Raw genomic sequence first — 14960 nt, forward strand, 5'->3', positions numbered from 1 at the left:
AGAGAAATTATTCTCACCAGCAAGTGTAGTACTTCTTTCTGCATGACCAGCAGCAATTGCTCTCTTAGTGGGCAAACATTTGTGACCAGCCGAGTGACAGCCAGGAGTGGCTTGGGAGCACAGAGCAAGTAGGTCCTAATAATCAGCAGCTCCAGGCTGAGAGGACCCAGTGCATGGACCCTGCCAGGTCCACTGGCCAGCATTCTCTCCCCAGAACCCAGGCTCTGGTTGCGCACTGGCAGAGCTTGCCTTTTGCCATATTTCTGAAGCTGGCTGGCTCGTGTCCTCACAAACGTATTTCTTCTCAAGCCCTAAGTCCCATTGGAGAGTGCCGCTACCCGCTTAAGATGTCTTCACAAGGGGTGATTTCACCATTTAACTCCCAGAGTGCTTAGCAAAAGACAGACCACATCTTCCTGGTTCTGCCTCTCCGAGGAGGCCTCTTGGAGGAGGTTCCCTGAATGGGCAGTGAGGGCAGCGGCTCTCAGAGGAGAGCGGTCTTGGCAGAGGCAGCAAAAGCAAAGGTCCTGAGATGTGGGCAAATCCAACATATGCAGGGAGCAGGCAAAGGCCTTGTGTCCGAGACAAGGTGAACGGAGGTGACTGTGAAGAGAGATGTGGCCAGAAAGGCAGGAGGGAGCAGGTCACAGAACCCCTGAGGGCTGTTGAATTCATGTCGGTCATGGTCATGAGGGGATGCCCTGGAGGGTTTTCAGCAAGGAGCCATGTGTTCTGATCTGTGCTGTAAGGGCCCGCTCTGGCTGTGTGGGGGAGGAGGCGGGGCGGGGGTGGTCTTGAGACACAGCTGCCGGGCGTTTCTTGGAGTGGAGCAGTCATAAGAGGGCGCGTGGCGGGAGGACAGGAGGAGGTCTCGTCCCGCGTGTCTTCTCCGTTATCTGAGAGCCGTGATGGGGCAGGAGGGGTGCCGGCAGCAGGGATGGCAGAGCTCTGGGGAGAGAAGACACCGGCTGAGGCTGTCGTATTGGAAGAGGAAAGCATTCATTTATGGGAAGGCCGTTTGTTGCTGAAATTTGCAGCGAGTCCGGGTGGCAGAGGGTGAGGGTTTTTCCTCCATGGATCTGTAGTTTCCTGGGTGCAGGAGTGAAGCACTAACGAGAAAGTGGGAGCAGAGTGTTCTGGAAAGGGTTTGCAAAGGAGTAGCCACTGTGTGGAATCTCAGAGTCTGCACAGAGTAGGGTAGAAAGGCAGGTCCAGGACCAGTGTGGGCAGCGAGAGGGCAGTAGGGTGCTCAGAAGGCATCCCCCCCACCCGACCTTCCCTTCCTCTGAAGCAGCTGGTTAGAGACCCAGGGAGATCGGCCCCGAGGGCTTCCTCCTCCTTGTGCGGGGCAGCAGGTTCCAGCGTCAGCCTTGGCGTTCTCCGACTGCTCTTCAATTGCTCGATTTTTATTTGGCGCCAAAAGCATGTAAAAGTGGTCGCCTTTAGTAGGAGACTTGCTTGAAACACTTTTTCAGGGAAGTGTAGCCTAGACTGACGCAGCTCGATTCATGCCTAGGTGCCTGAAAGAGGACCCCGCAACCATGTCCCTGCTGCAGAGAAGCCTCGATCCCGAGAAGACCCTGGGGCTGGTGGACGTGCTCTACACCGCTGTGCTGGACCTCAACCGCTGGAGGGCAGGGAGGTCGGTGTCCCCGCCAGTCACCTGACGTGCATTACGCTCAGGCCCACACTTAGGGATACAGTGACCACAGGTGGCTTCACGTGTGCACACGTCGCTGATAGTGTGTGAGTCAGGAAGGCAAGAAAGTGAATTTCTTGGTAAACAAGTTTTACAGAAGAGTTGCAATAATACCAAGAATTGCTCTCTGCCCTTTACCCAGAGTCGCGTTACGTCACATGTCTGCCTTCATTGTTTTATCAGTCGAGAGTAAGCCCATCAAGAGGATTTTAACACAATTCATTTACACCTTATGAGCAGAGAAATGTTTACAAAATTTACTTATCTCCTGCGTCAGCTTTATTTTTATCTGAAAGCAGCTGACAGTCGCAAGATTGTCTCTGGGAATTATGGACATTAGAATGGTTGGGATCTTAAACATCTAGCCATGTGCCCCCTTCCTTAACTCGCCAGTGCTGAGGCCCAGGACACTGGCCCCACCGGCTGTCACCTGCCTCCACTCTGTACCCTTTCTGTCTCTGGAGCTGTCAGTACTAGAAAGAGCTCCCAGAAAACCCTGGAAGCAACAACCATCTGTTCTTAGCAGTGTCTTTAAGTCACTTGCAATGACAGCCATGCTGCACAGTGTCGCTGAGTCCGCTCCATCACCCTGTCTGCTGTGCGGCTTTATCCTCGTCCTCCAAACACAAAGCTGGCCTCTGCCACCTGCGCGTCCCACCCGCCCCCTCTTCACTCGGTGCTGTGGCTAGAGGGCTTCACTCAGACTCCTCCGGCCAGAATCTGAATGTACTTTTCACAACCTCGTGTTAGACGCTGTCAGTTATGTTTATAATAAATACAGATAGTAAATGCTTAAATTATATACCCTTAAAGGCCTTGGGTATTCGTTTATCTATAATGTAAGGGAACCTGATACCAATCAGAGATATTGTTTTTGTCCTTAAAGGCATAGAGATCATTTCATTGTCCAATCTGTATATTTGTCTTTTTTTTTTAATGCTTAATACACTTCTGTTTAAACAGGGAGCAAGCTTTACCCTGCATACAGATCCAGCTTCAGAGGGAGATCTGTGATTTTGGGAATCAGGCTGACCTGCCTTCTGGGAATGGAAACAAATCTTCAGGTGGCCTGCAGAAGACGTTCTCCAAACTGACCTCCCGGCTCACCAAGAAAACTTCGTGTACCAGCTCTAGCAGCAGCACAAATTACTCCATCCCAAATACCCCTTCCAAAAACATCCTCATAGCTGGGTGTTCAGAAGAGAAGGTCAAAATGCCCAGTAACATTGACTCAAGGTTACAAAGCATTTTGAACATTGGTAACTTCCCCAGGACTACAGACCCCTCGCAGCCTGCTCAGAATCCCAGTAATCAGATGGCCAACGGCTTTCTCATGGAGAGGCATGACACCTTCCTGCAAACGGACGACAGCAAGGATGAGAAGGGTATGAACTTACCAACTGATCAGGAAATGCAGGAAGTGATCGATTTTCTCTCGGGCTTTAACATGGGCCAGTCACATCAGGGCTCCCCGTTGGTGACGAGGCGTAATTCTGCTGCCACAGCCATGGTGACTGAACAGAAGGCAGGAGCCATGCAGCCACAGCAGCCACCACTGCCGGTGCCCCCTCCACCACGGCTGCCCCAGGCTGGGGCCCACACACCTCTGACACCCCAGCCAGGCCTGGCGGCTCAGCAGCAGTCCCCAAAGCAACAGCAGCCCCAGGTCCAATACTACCAACACCTGCTCCAACCCATTGGACCTCAGCAGCCCCCATCCCAGCCTCGGGCCCCTGGGAAATGGGTCCATGGCTCATCCCAGCAGCCCGCACAGCCTGTCGGAGCAGGTCTGTCTCCTCTTGGCCAGTGGCCTGGCATATCTGATCTCAGTTCTGACTTGTACAGCTTGGGTCTGGTGAGCAGCTATATGGATAATGTGATGTCGGAGGTTTTGGGGCAGAAGCCACAGGGACCTAGAAATAACACCTGGCCAAACCGTGACCAAAGTGATGGAGTCTTTGGGATGTTGGGAGAGATTCTGCCTTTTGATCCTGCAGGTATGTGACCCGCCCCTACTCCTTGGGGTTTTCAGATAAATGAAATCACTGAGGACTTCCTAAGGCCTGACACAATCTTACTTGGGGGGGACTGGCTTAATTTCCTTTCAAAGACCCTTTCTCACTGTCGGTTGGTAATCATGGGGCACCTCCAGCAAAGGTAGGCAGCAGTGGTGAGAATGAGGTTTCTCTCACTACACAGAGGATGGAATTGAGGCTAAGAGAAGTTACTTGAATAGCTCCAAGTCCCATAATTCAAGTGGGCTCCAGTCTGGGTCCTCCCATTCGTGAGAGCCAAGGTGGCTGGTCCTTTGTGATTACACAACCTGTTCGGTGACTCTTCTTTGCCTAGACTCTCGGGCCTGTGGCAGGTGGCGGAGTACCTTCCTGCCTTCATAGAAGGCTTCGGGCCTGAGTACTGAAAATACCACCAGAGTTCTCTTGGGAAATTAGAAACATAACTTTAAAACAAACAAAAATAAACTAGGAAGAGGAACTAATAAAGGAAAAAAGCCAAAATTAATTAAATTTCAAAGAAGAATATAGTAGAAATTGTAAATAAAATCTGAGAGAAGGATCTCTTGAAGACCAGCAAATAGACACACCAATTTATTGTAAGCCTTGGGAAGACAGAGAGAGACAGGATTAAGAGAGAGAAAGGAGCTGTCACTCCAGAAATAGGAGAGGCTGAAAGAAGTGTAAGACGTGACTACATATGACTCAATGACAGCATACTAGAAAACTGAGTGGAAAATGGCTTCTTCCTCATAAAATACACATTTACCAAAATTGTACCAAGAAGTGGAAGGCCTGCGTGGGCCCCTGTCAGCGGAAGGTCAGAACGGCCATTACGACGCCAACATGACTTCACCACAAAAACTCTACAAGGATTGTTGAAAAAGCATACTACAGTCATCTCCTCATGAACGCAGGTAGGGGCAAGACAGTCCCGCAGTGCGCCAGAAGTGGCGATGCCGCCCCGGCGCACGCACACGGCAGGGGCGGAAAGCGGCACGGGGTCAGGGACGCTGCCGCTGTAGAGTAACCCACCGTGCCGACCAGGCAAATGGGAAGAACTCCTGCGACAGATGCTGTAAGGACTCTAGATAAAAGACACCAGTAATTCCTTAAAGAAAAAAAAAAAAGCTCAAAGTAAGAGCTGAATAGAAAGAAATTTCTTGAATATATATTAAAAAAAGAAAAAAAAAGATTCCAAAAGCCGGTAGCCAGTAGTAGCAAGTAGTACTCTGTACAGTGAAACAAAAATCATTCCAGTTAAAATCCAGACGCAGACAGGGTGGCAGCTGTTACTACCAACAGCACGTAACTTTGTCTTGGACTTTCCAGCAAATACAGCAAGACACGTATAAGCTTCAGGGAAAGATAGATTAAAAGGCATATCTCTGGGGGCGCCTGGGGGGCTCAGTCAGTTAAGCTTCGACTTTGGCTCAGGTCATGATCTCAAGTTCATGAGTTCAGGCCCCACGTCAGGCTCTCTGTTGTCAGTGCGGATCTCTGCCCCTCCCACCTCCCTCACGCTCTCTCTTTCACTCAAAAATAAATAAACAAATTTAAAAAAAAAAAAGCATCTCTTTGCTGGCAGTAGAATTGGAAAAAAAATACTCAATAAAAAAATCTTCTAAAATTAGTAAGTGAGTCGGTAAGGCAGGTAGAAAGAAGATAAATACATAGAATCTATTACTGTTTTCTCTCATTTAGGAAAATGTGTACAGAGTAGAAAATAATCTCATTCACAAGGAGAATACTGTGAAATATAAATAACTACAGCAAATATTTATAGAAATAACCAACAGAAGAGGAGATTCGCTGCTAAAACAACCTGCCATTAACTCTTAATGGAAAGAAATGTTTTCTTACATCTCCTAAAAATCCCTCGTACAGCTGCTCCTCCTTGCTTGCTCTTGCTGTCTTGGGGCGGGGCTGGGGGGTGGATGCGGGCAGCCCTGCCCCGGGGCGCAGGCAGCCCCACCCTGCTACAGAGGAGCCCCTGACCGGAGTGGGCACAGCACGCTTTCTCAGCTGCTGTTCAACAGTCTGGACATTTTTGATGGTCATGTAATTAAATCCAGAGTATAAACAGTGCTCGGGCAAAATTTTGTCATCTTTGATTTGTGTTGAGGCCGAGGCAGCCTTTATGCCTTTAGCCTAAGAACCCTGAGCTTTTTCTTCAGGTACTCCTTTCTGACTTGCAGGTCCTTGATGTACCTTCCCGCAGACCCTGCCTGAGAGCATAAGGTCTCTAGTCCTTTTCCTGAATTTAGGAAGGGCACCCCTCTGGATAGATGAATCGTAGAAGGCACCCTCTCAGGCAGGGCCTGGGACAGTGGAGTGCCCCCTGCACAGGCACTCTCGGCCCTGGTGGCGTGGCCTGACTCACTGAGAAGGGGGCCTCGATTTCAGCCCAGCCCCTCCACTGCCCTGGTGTGGGCGTCTTTGTGCAGTGCCCACAGGGGAGTCTCACCCAGCAATCCTATGGCAGGGCCCTGAGGACAGGCCAATAATGCGATTGTGCACTGATATCTTTGCCAGCTTAAAGCCGAAAAGTATGTCACTGCTGAGTCCAATTCAGTTTGTGATCCTGGGCAGTCTCCTTGTGTAACTTGTCTGACTCTTTCTGTCGTGCCTTCTATTCTGTCTTCCCTCCTGTGCACCCTTACATGGCCCTGTCCAGTATGCTTCGAGTCACCTCTTAATGCGTTCTGAAGCCTTGTCTCCTCCATTTCCACTCTTGTTATCTTCAGACTGAACGATTAGGTCTGCCATCCAATATCTAGGAAAATCCTGGATTCGAGTTGATGCTTTGATAACTTTCGGGTTATCAGTTCGTTGAAGACATCGTCTGCTTTTCTAAGTTGTTAAGTACGTAGCACCAGACACTGGATATTTTTTAAGTATCTGGTATTTGTCTTTAACATTTATTCATGGATGCTTGCGTGTTCTGTCTTTCGTTCACAGTCAGCCTGCCTCTGTCCTAGGCATAACCCTTCCCGACAGTCCCTGTGCACACACCACACCCCAGCTCAGATCTGTGGCTGAAATCCCATCTCACCATGGCGGGCTGCCGGGCAATCCTTGCCACTTTTCCTTGTGTGTGTGACCAGCACATCCTCAGAAGCCGGGGCAGGAAATGAGAGGCCAGTGTGACCCTAACCCCTACTTGTCCCTTTGTCTTGACGCAGTGGGTTCGGACCCTGAGTTTGCACGCTACGTGGCAGGAGTGAGCCAGGCAATGCAGCAGAAAAGGCAAGTTCAACACGGTCGCCGCCCAGGCAACCCCCGGGGCCACTGGCCACCCATGGATGATGCCCATCGGACCTGGCCTTTTCCAGAGTTCTTCACAGAAGGGTGAGTGCTGCGTGTGGCAGGGGCAGAGTGTGGGCCCTGGGTATCCCCCATGGGGCCCTCGTGCACTCTTTCCAGCAGTTCATTCCCAAGGCCCCACGTGAGAGTGACGTCTGGTCAAATGTTCAGATCAGAGTTCTGTGACGGACTCTTTAGATGCCAGTTGGCATGATGTGTCCCTGTAAGCACCATCAGTATAAATTGATAATTTTCAACACATGGCTCTTCTGCCCTAAACCAGGAACTCATTAGCTAGTGTTTATGAGGTAATTGCATGTTTACTGCAACGCCCATGTGATTTATGGAGTGCGGCTCTTGTAGCCTCCGAAGAGCAGAGGTGTGTGATCCAGCGGCCAGTGTAGTGAGACAACCATGGACTTTCATCCTAAAGACAACTGGAGGTTAATTTCGCACATTTCGTGTTGCCGCCTGGTTAATAAGTCCGAACGGCCAAAGATCATTTCACCTTGTCGCTCTAAAATGAATTTCATATGCAGAGCACAGTCTTCGGAGGAGACTAAGGGGCAGCGATGAGTACATGTTACTTTTAAGATAAGAACAGCTCGGGTGTGTAGAGGGGGGATGAGAGACCGCTGCCCGGCCGCTGGGTGATTGCGGGGTAGAGCCTGCTCCGCCGGGGCTGGGGCGGGCGGGGTCCGGGCAGACTGCGGGAGCCCCGGGTCCACCTCCTCTCTCTGGCTTTCAGGGACAGCCTGCACAGCGGCTGGTCGGGTGCTCAGGGAGACTCTGCCAGCTCAAGTGATGAGACGTCCTCCGCCAACGGGGACAGCTTGTTCTCCATGTTTTCAGGGCCCGACCTCGTCGCTGCTGTCAAGCAGAGAAGGTATAAAAAGGTTTCTGAGTGCAGAGGACAGAGGGGCACGTGAATGCGATCCACAGCTGATTCCTCTGGAAAGCTCGGGGATGCCCTGGCTCCCGGTCAGCCTGGTGTGGGAAAGGCAGAGGGCCCCGGCCACTGCTGGCTTGCTCAGCCCTCTCTGGCTACCGTGCAGGCTTGTAGCCCAGGTAACTTAACGTTGGGTTGGGTTCTGCCGGCAGGACAGTCTCCTGCAAGTGGTAGCCCAAAACACCAGTATGCGGCAAAGAAGGGTTCTGGGGTCTGCGGATACTGGACTGCGCCGCCCGGGGGGCAGGACCAGGACGAGGCCAGCCAGGTTCCAGTCAGGCTTGGCAGCTCCAGACAGTGGCCGGGCCCTCTCTGACCCTGTGTCTGTGGTGAAAAAAATAATAATGGAGTATATTCAGGTCCAAGAAGTTTTAAAAGTAGAAGTGCCTGGCTGGCTCAGTCGGTAGAACATGCAACTCTTGATCTCAGGGTCATGAGTTCAAGCCCCAGGTGGGGCATGGCACTTACTCAAAAAAAAAAAAAAAAAAAAAAGAGAGAGAGAGAGAGAGAAAAGACAAGAGGGGCATCTGGGCGGCTCAGTCAGTTGAGCATCTGACTTTTGGGTTCAGTCTAGATCATGATCTCATGGTTCATGAGTTCAAGCCCCAAGTCAGGCTCTGCACTGCCAGGGTAGAGCCTGCTTGGGATTCTCTCTCGCTCCCTCTTTCTCTGTCCCTTCCCTGCTCATTCTCTCTCTCAAAATAAATAAACAAACAAATATGTCAGGATGGGTTGGAGATGATGAAGAAAACTGTGGGAGTCAAGGAGGCTTCTCATGAGCAAAAGACTGAACAAAAGGAAGGTGAGGAATTGGCAGTGGGGTAGGTGTGAGAGGGAAGAAGTTTTTGTGTGGCCAGAGCGTCTCTAGGAGGGGGTGCCATGACCGAGACAGAAGGCCGCCAGAGGAGCAGGGTGGACCAGGGGCAGTGTCTAAGTGTCTGTTTTAGACAGGGGACGTTGGGGAGGCCAGTTAGACATCAGTGTGTGGCACCCCCTCCACAGGCACTGCTGTCCCCTGGCAGGAGCACGGACAGGCTGATCTACGGGGCTCTGGGCCTGCTCCGCCCTGCCCTGACTGCTGCGCTCAGCATTGCAGCAGACGGGTTTCGTGCTTGTGGCTCAAACTGACAGTCTTTTAAGTCCCATTCTCCCAGGGCACGGTAAGCACTCAGCATCCTTGAGTAGATCAACAAAAGCCCGAGCCAGTAGAACGGCCAGTGCCCATCTTCACACGTGCCACTCCCACCTCGAACCAGGCCCAGAGCCACCAGAGCCAGGTGGCCAGGGTGATCCCGGGGGGCGAGCTGGGTGGGGAGCCAGGTGCCCGCTGGGCTGAGCTCTGGGTTCTTCCAGGAAGCACAGCAGTGGGGAGCAGGAGACCGGCACGCTGCCCTCCCCGCCTCTTCTCACCACCGTGGAGGACGTGAACCAGGTATCGTGGGCCCTGATCTGGCCGCGGAGGGCCGGCTCTCCGGGGTGCAGACTGTGAGCAAAGTTCCAAAGCTTCCGTTTTAAGAGGGCTTCAAAGCAATGACAGCTGACTCAGAGCCAAGGGTACAGGAAGCTCTGGGGCTGTGCCATCCACGGTGACAGTAGCCACACATGGCTGTTTGAATCGCAGCAGTCCTTGGTTCCTTAGTGGCCCTCGCCGTATGTGGTGAGTGGCTCCTGCGTTGACCGGCGCAGACAGAACATTTCTGGCCTTGCAGGTTCAGTTGGACAAGGCTGCTCCGGGACCGTGGGGAGGTGTGGGGCTCGCACCCTGTCTCCTAGGTGGGCGTCAGGACCAGAGACCTGGGGAGGTGGGAAAAGACAGTAAGTTGCCAGAAACGCCACTAAGAACCCTCTTCTGTCTCTCAGGATAACAAAACCAAAACGTGGCCGCCCAAAGCACCCTGGCAACACCCTGCCCCGCTGCCCAGCGCGCTGCCCAGCCCAAGCGCACCGCTCTACTCGGTCACCGGCCCCGGCGGCCAGTGGAACGACACCTTGCAGATGCTGCAGTCCCCGGTGTGGGCCGCGGCCAGCGACTGCGGCGCCGCCTCCTTCACCTACGTGCAGCCCCCGCCGCAGCCCCCGCCCCCACCAGCACACAAGGCAGCGCCCAAGGCCTTCAAGGCCTTCCCTGGGAAGGCGGAGCGCCGGCCGGCCTACTTGCCGCAGTACTGACCCAGGGCCAGCCTCCCGGCCCGCCCGGAGCTGTGGGGCCCACGCCCCCACCCCAGGGCTGACTAGCTGGAACCAGCCCCCCAGAGGACCAGTGCGCCCCTGTCCCAGGCAGGGATCCTTGGAGATGGGGGTAGATGGCAGCTCCACGCCTTCAAGGCCTGGCTTCTCAAACTTTGGAGGCATCAGACCCCTGGAGGGCTAGCTGGAGACAGAGGTGTCTGACTGCAGAGGGATGCTGGGGGGCCTCTAGCTTAATAAGCTTGTCCGGTGATTCTGTTGCAGGTGGGCCAGAGGCCACACTTTGAGAAACACAGCTCTTCAGTTTGTAGTCCCACTGCGCGTGCTGGGAAGGCATCAAGCCTAAAAGCCGAGAGCAAAACTGACCATTCTTTTGAAACCCTCCCCTTCCCCTTCTTAACACGTTGAGTGATGACCACACCAATCACTGTATTTTATAGCTATTTTTCATATAGGTTTTTAGTTAAAACATCTCCTGCCTAAAATGCATCAAATATTTTAAGATAACAAATACAGAGGCTGGAGGTCTGTTCAACACTATCTTTATTTAAGCTTATACAAAATGGGCGAAGTATAGAATATTTGTGATCGGAAGCAATCACCTGGGGTTCTCTGTGGGTGGGCAGCCCCTCGCCGCCCCAGCAGCACCCACGGGCGCAGTCCTTACTGGATTTACAAAAGCAGGATCGCAAAACTGATGCCAGAGGCATATGTGCATGGGCTGAGCCAGCGGGCCACGGGCCATGCGCAGGAGCTGGCTACACCCGCGGCCCGCAGACCCGCACGCAGCCAGGGGCCTCGACACGTCTCAGGACGTGGGGGTGTGGTCAAGAGGCTGCCCAGAGACCCCTGCACTTGAAATTGCAGTAACCTGTGTGAGCTGGCTCAAGACAAACCCGCTAAGATGTAGATGGGGGTTAATCCAAACTCTTTTCTTCAAAAAAACAAAAAACAGAAAACCACCTCATTTTCAGTTAACATGTGCCATTAAGTAGATGACGTCCTGTGGATTTAAGGATATTTTCCAGCCAGAGTGGATCCAGAAGAATTGAATGGTGCTTAAATTGAGAAATGATAATAATAAATATATATAGAATAGACATATCCCACTGTATATTAATTGAGGTTACAGAAGTTCTTTATATAAAACTTATTTAAATTTTTCATATTTCATCTTTGAAAAAGTCTAATTGAGAAAAATCCATAATATTTTCTGGTATGAAAGTTTGACAGTATTAATATTTTTTTTTATATTTTCTTAAATCATTAAACCATTTTAATATATATGTTAACTACTAATAAATGGTTTATTCTTTCTAACTCCACATAAGCTTTTCCAACGAAGATTGTAATAACACATTTATGTTCTCATTTTTCTACGGATATAAGTAAATTTATATTTAAAAATACCAAAAAGAAAAAAGCTATATGTATATGTGTGTATACACACCGATTCCGGAGGACCCTTAGGGTGTCTGAGCCGAGCCGCCCGGGTTGTCAGCGCTGTGTTGCCAGGCTGTTCCCGGGCCTGGGGGCTGTCTTGTGCTGTGGGGGATGCCATTGCTGCCGGATCCTTTCACCGCGGGTTCCGAACATTCACCTCACCATGTTTACAGAGAACTATTTTGTACATAGACTTTTCCAGGCACGTGCTTTGCACCCACCCTGCGTGGCCCTCGTCCGTGTGAGCTGTCAGTGTGTGCTCTGATCTCTGTTGGAGTCGTTTGTGGCCGTTTCCCTCGTAAGATAGTTTTCCGTTCCCTTCAGTGACATGTCCCCAGTACCTTGTATTTCAAGTTCTATTATCCTGAAGTACTCTTGTTTTAATAGTGCCTCCCCAAGGACCTCACCCTGGACAGAGGTCAGCCCTTGACACCCCAGCGCAGGTGACATCGACACCGCTAATTGTCACTTTCCAGTCCGTTTTGCTCGACGAAGCAGGACATTTTGTAGTTGCATCTCCACAGGCTGTGAGACTGTGTGAAACTGTGTGTGTGGTCTCCTTGTAGGTGCTGTGTTCTCAGCACCGCTTGCTCTGAACACTGGTGATTCAGGTGCTGCGCTCGGGAGAGGGCTCTCGCCAAAGCGCATGTGTGTGCGTGTGTGAGTGTGTGTGTCCTTTGCATGGCCGGGCGTGGCCGCCTTGCTCGGGCATCAGCAGGACATCGTGTGAATAGTTACAACGCTTCCAAACTGGAACTCTACATTTTGTATCTTACTTTTAAAGCTCCTATAAGCAAAATAACTATTGGCTTTATTAAAAATATACATTTAATAATACTTTGTATCTCTGTTTAAAATGAACTGCAGCAGACATGTGAGAAGCCCGCCTCATTCCTTCCTTTGAAAAGCCACACCCACATTGCCTTTGAGGTCAGGTTGCCCTCTGTTCCTGCAACCTTGCAAGAGGGAAGGACCCTGGGAGTGTTGGGACGAGCTGGGGAGGGTGGGCAGGAAGCAGACAACTGCCACCCCTCTCCAGCCGGCATCCCTCAGGCCAAAGCTGGGACAGATCTCTGTGAGGACAGAGCCAATGTCATGGTGGGGGAGACCGCCTGGAGGGATGCCAGTTCTCTCCCTGGGCTATGGTCTGCCAGTACCCACGATCCACCAGCCAGGGGCACTGTGCACTGCCCAACCAGCCTTTCCAAGGGGCAGCCCAGGGATGAACCCCCCGCTCCGCCAGGCATCCATGTTTTGCAAAGAGATCGTACCGCACAGGGACAAGGACTAGTCTCACTGGAGAACGCTGTCCTGCTAAGCAAATGGGAAGCTTGTTCAGTGGGAACCACAAAGGCGGGGTGGGTTACAGGGGAATTTCAACTTTTCATTTACAGCAAGACAGTACTTGACTGAAGCTTTTTTTTTTTTAATTTTTTTAAATGTTTTATTAATTTTTTTGATACAGGAGAGACAGAGCATGAGAGGTGGAGGGTCAGAGAGAGAAGGAGACACAGAACTGGAAGCAGGCTCCAGGCTTTGAGCTAGCCGTCAGCACAGAGCCTGACGCGGGGCTCGAACCCACGAACGTGAGATCTGACCTGAGCCGAAGTTGGAGGCTTAACCGACTGAGCCACCCAGGCGCCCCTGAAGCTTTTTTTTTTATGACCTCAGGAAAAGATATGAGCATTAATCTATAACCTACCAATATAAATACTAAGCCTTCTTTCTGCTGAGCCGCCCAGCAGCCGAGCATGGGGATAAAGACCCAGGGCCTTGCAAGCACACCTCAGGACAAGGTTACTTAGTAACCACTATGTTGCATGAGTGGAAAGGAAACACACTAGAAGTACCTGTTAAGATGCCAGTATTTTATTCCAGCATGCTCTGTTCACCACCAGTACCTGGTCTGTTCACTGGCTTCAGTTCACAGCAGCAGTGGAGACAGAAGAGTGCTGTGGCCGGGCTGTGTGCCAGATGGGTGAACAGAGGGGACGCCTGCAGCAAGAGGGTCCTTGTGAGGATCCTCAAGAGGATCCTGGGAAAGGAGGGCATCCAGCTCAAAGAGTGTAGGTGGGTGCCTGGGTGGGTAAGCATCGGACTCTTGGGTTTTGGCTGAGGTTATGGTCTCACAGTTGGTGAGTTCAAGCCCCACAGTGTAGGGCCTACTTGGGATCCTCTCTGTCTCCGTCACTCTCTGCCCTTCCCCCCTCCCCCCCCGCCCCCCGCCCCCCGCTTCAGATTCTATCTCTCTGCGTCTCACCTCTCTCAAAAATAAACATTAAAAAAAATTAAAAACAAGTAAAATTACTTTAATTCCAGTGTAGTTAACATACAGGGTTATGTTTGTTTCAGGTGTGCCACTTAGTGATTCGACACTTCCACACTCCACACACATCAAGTGTACTCAATCCCCTTCGCCTATTTCAGCCATCCCCCCACCCACCTCTCCTCTGGCAGCCATCTGTTCTCTATGGTTAAGAGTCTGGATTTTGTTTCTTAAATTCCACATATGCGTGAAGTCATATGGTATTTGTCTTCCTCAGACCGGCTCATCTCACTCAGCAACATACTCTCTAGCTTCATCCATCTTGTTGCAAATGGCAAGATTTCATTCTTTATGGCTGAATAGTACTCCACAGTGTATATATAGATAGCACATTTTCTTTATCCATTCATCTACTGATGGACACTTAGAGTGCTTCTGTAATTTATTTTAGCAGACAGATATGAACTAATTGTGGTTTTGATTTACATTTTCCTGATAATGAGTGATGTTGAGCATCATTTCATGTGTACACTCTTAGCCATCTGTATGTCTTCTTTGGAGAAGAAAATGCAGTCTTTTAGTAGAGACAACCCCGTCTTTCCCATCCTTGTTAAAAGGCCACCATTCATCTACCCAGCCGCTCTGGCAAGACTCTTAAAAGACATTGATTCTCTTTTTTTAATGTTTTTATTTTGAGAGAGACCGTGTGAGCAGGGGAGGGACACACACACACACACACACACACACACACACACACACACACTCTCTCTCTCTCTCTCTCTCTCTCTCTCTCTCTCTCTCTCTCTCTCTCTCTCTGAAGACAGGCTCCCGGCTCTGAGCTAGCTGTCAGCACAGAGCCTGATGCGGGCCTCAAACCCACGAACTGTGAGATCATGACCTGAGCCGAAGCTGATGCTCAACCGACTGAGCCACCCAAGCGCCCCAAAAAGACATTCATTTTTGATTCCTCTTTCCTTTACTCTCCTCTTCCAGCAAGTCCTATAAGCCTATCATTACAAGGGCATTTGAATTCTTTTTAAGGTTATTTATTTTCGGGGGCGGGGGGAAGTGCACAACCAGGGAAGGGGCAGAGAGAAA

The 14960-nt window shown here is 51.0% G+C and overlaps 1 protein-coding gene across 3 annotated transcripts in view; it reads left to right on the forward strand.

The window, feature by feature from the left end:
* KIAA0355 (KIAA0355 ortholog) overlaps window positions 1-12433 on the forward strand; it is a 75895-nt gene extending 63462 nt beyond the window's left edge. For 2 of the 3 annotated variants that reach the window (XM_029924515.1, XM_029924514.1), the window contains 6 exons: window positions 1517-1642; window positions 2663-3696; window positions 6897-7062; window positions 7766-7903; window positions 9320-9398; window positions 9827-12433. In XM_029924515.1, coding sequence (XP_029780375.1) covers window positions 1517-1642; window positions 2663-3696; window positions 6897-7062; window positions 7766-7903; window positions 9320-9398; window positions 9827-10135 — 1852 coding nt within the window. In that variant the 3' untranslated portion in view covers window positions 10136-12433. Of the gene's footprint in view, window positions 1-1516; window positions 1643-2662; window positions 3697-6896; window positions 7063-7765; window positions 8086-9319; window positions 9400-9826 lie in introns of those variants that run through there. The other variant, XR_003903604.1, reaches the window with a different exon arrangement.
* Window positions 12434-14960: the final 2527 nt, after the last annotated feature.

This window comes from Suricata suricatta, chromosome 16 (assembly GCF_006229205.1).
Source record: "Suricata suricatta isolate VVHF042 chromosome 16, meerkat_22Aug2017_6uvM2_HiC, whole genome shotgun sequence".
NCBI lineage: Eukaryota > Metazoa > Chordata > Mammalia > Carnivora > Herpestidae > Suricata > Suricata suricatta.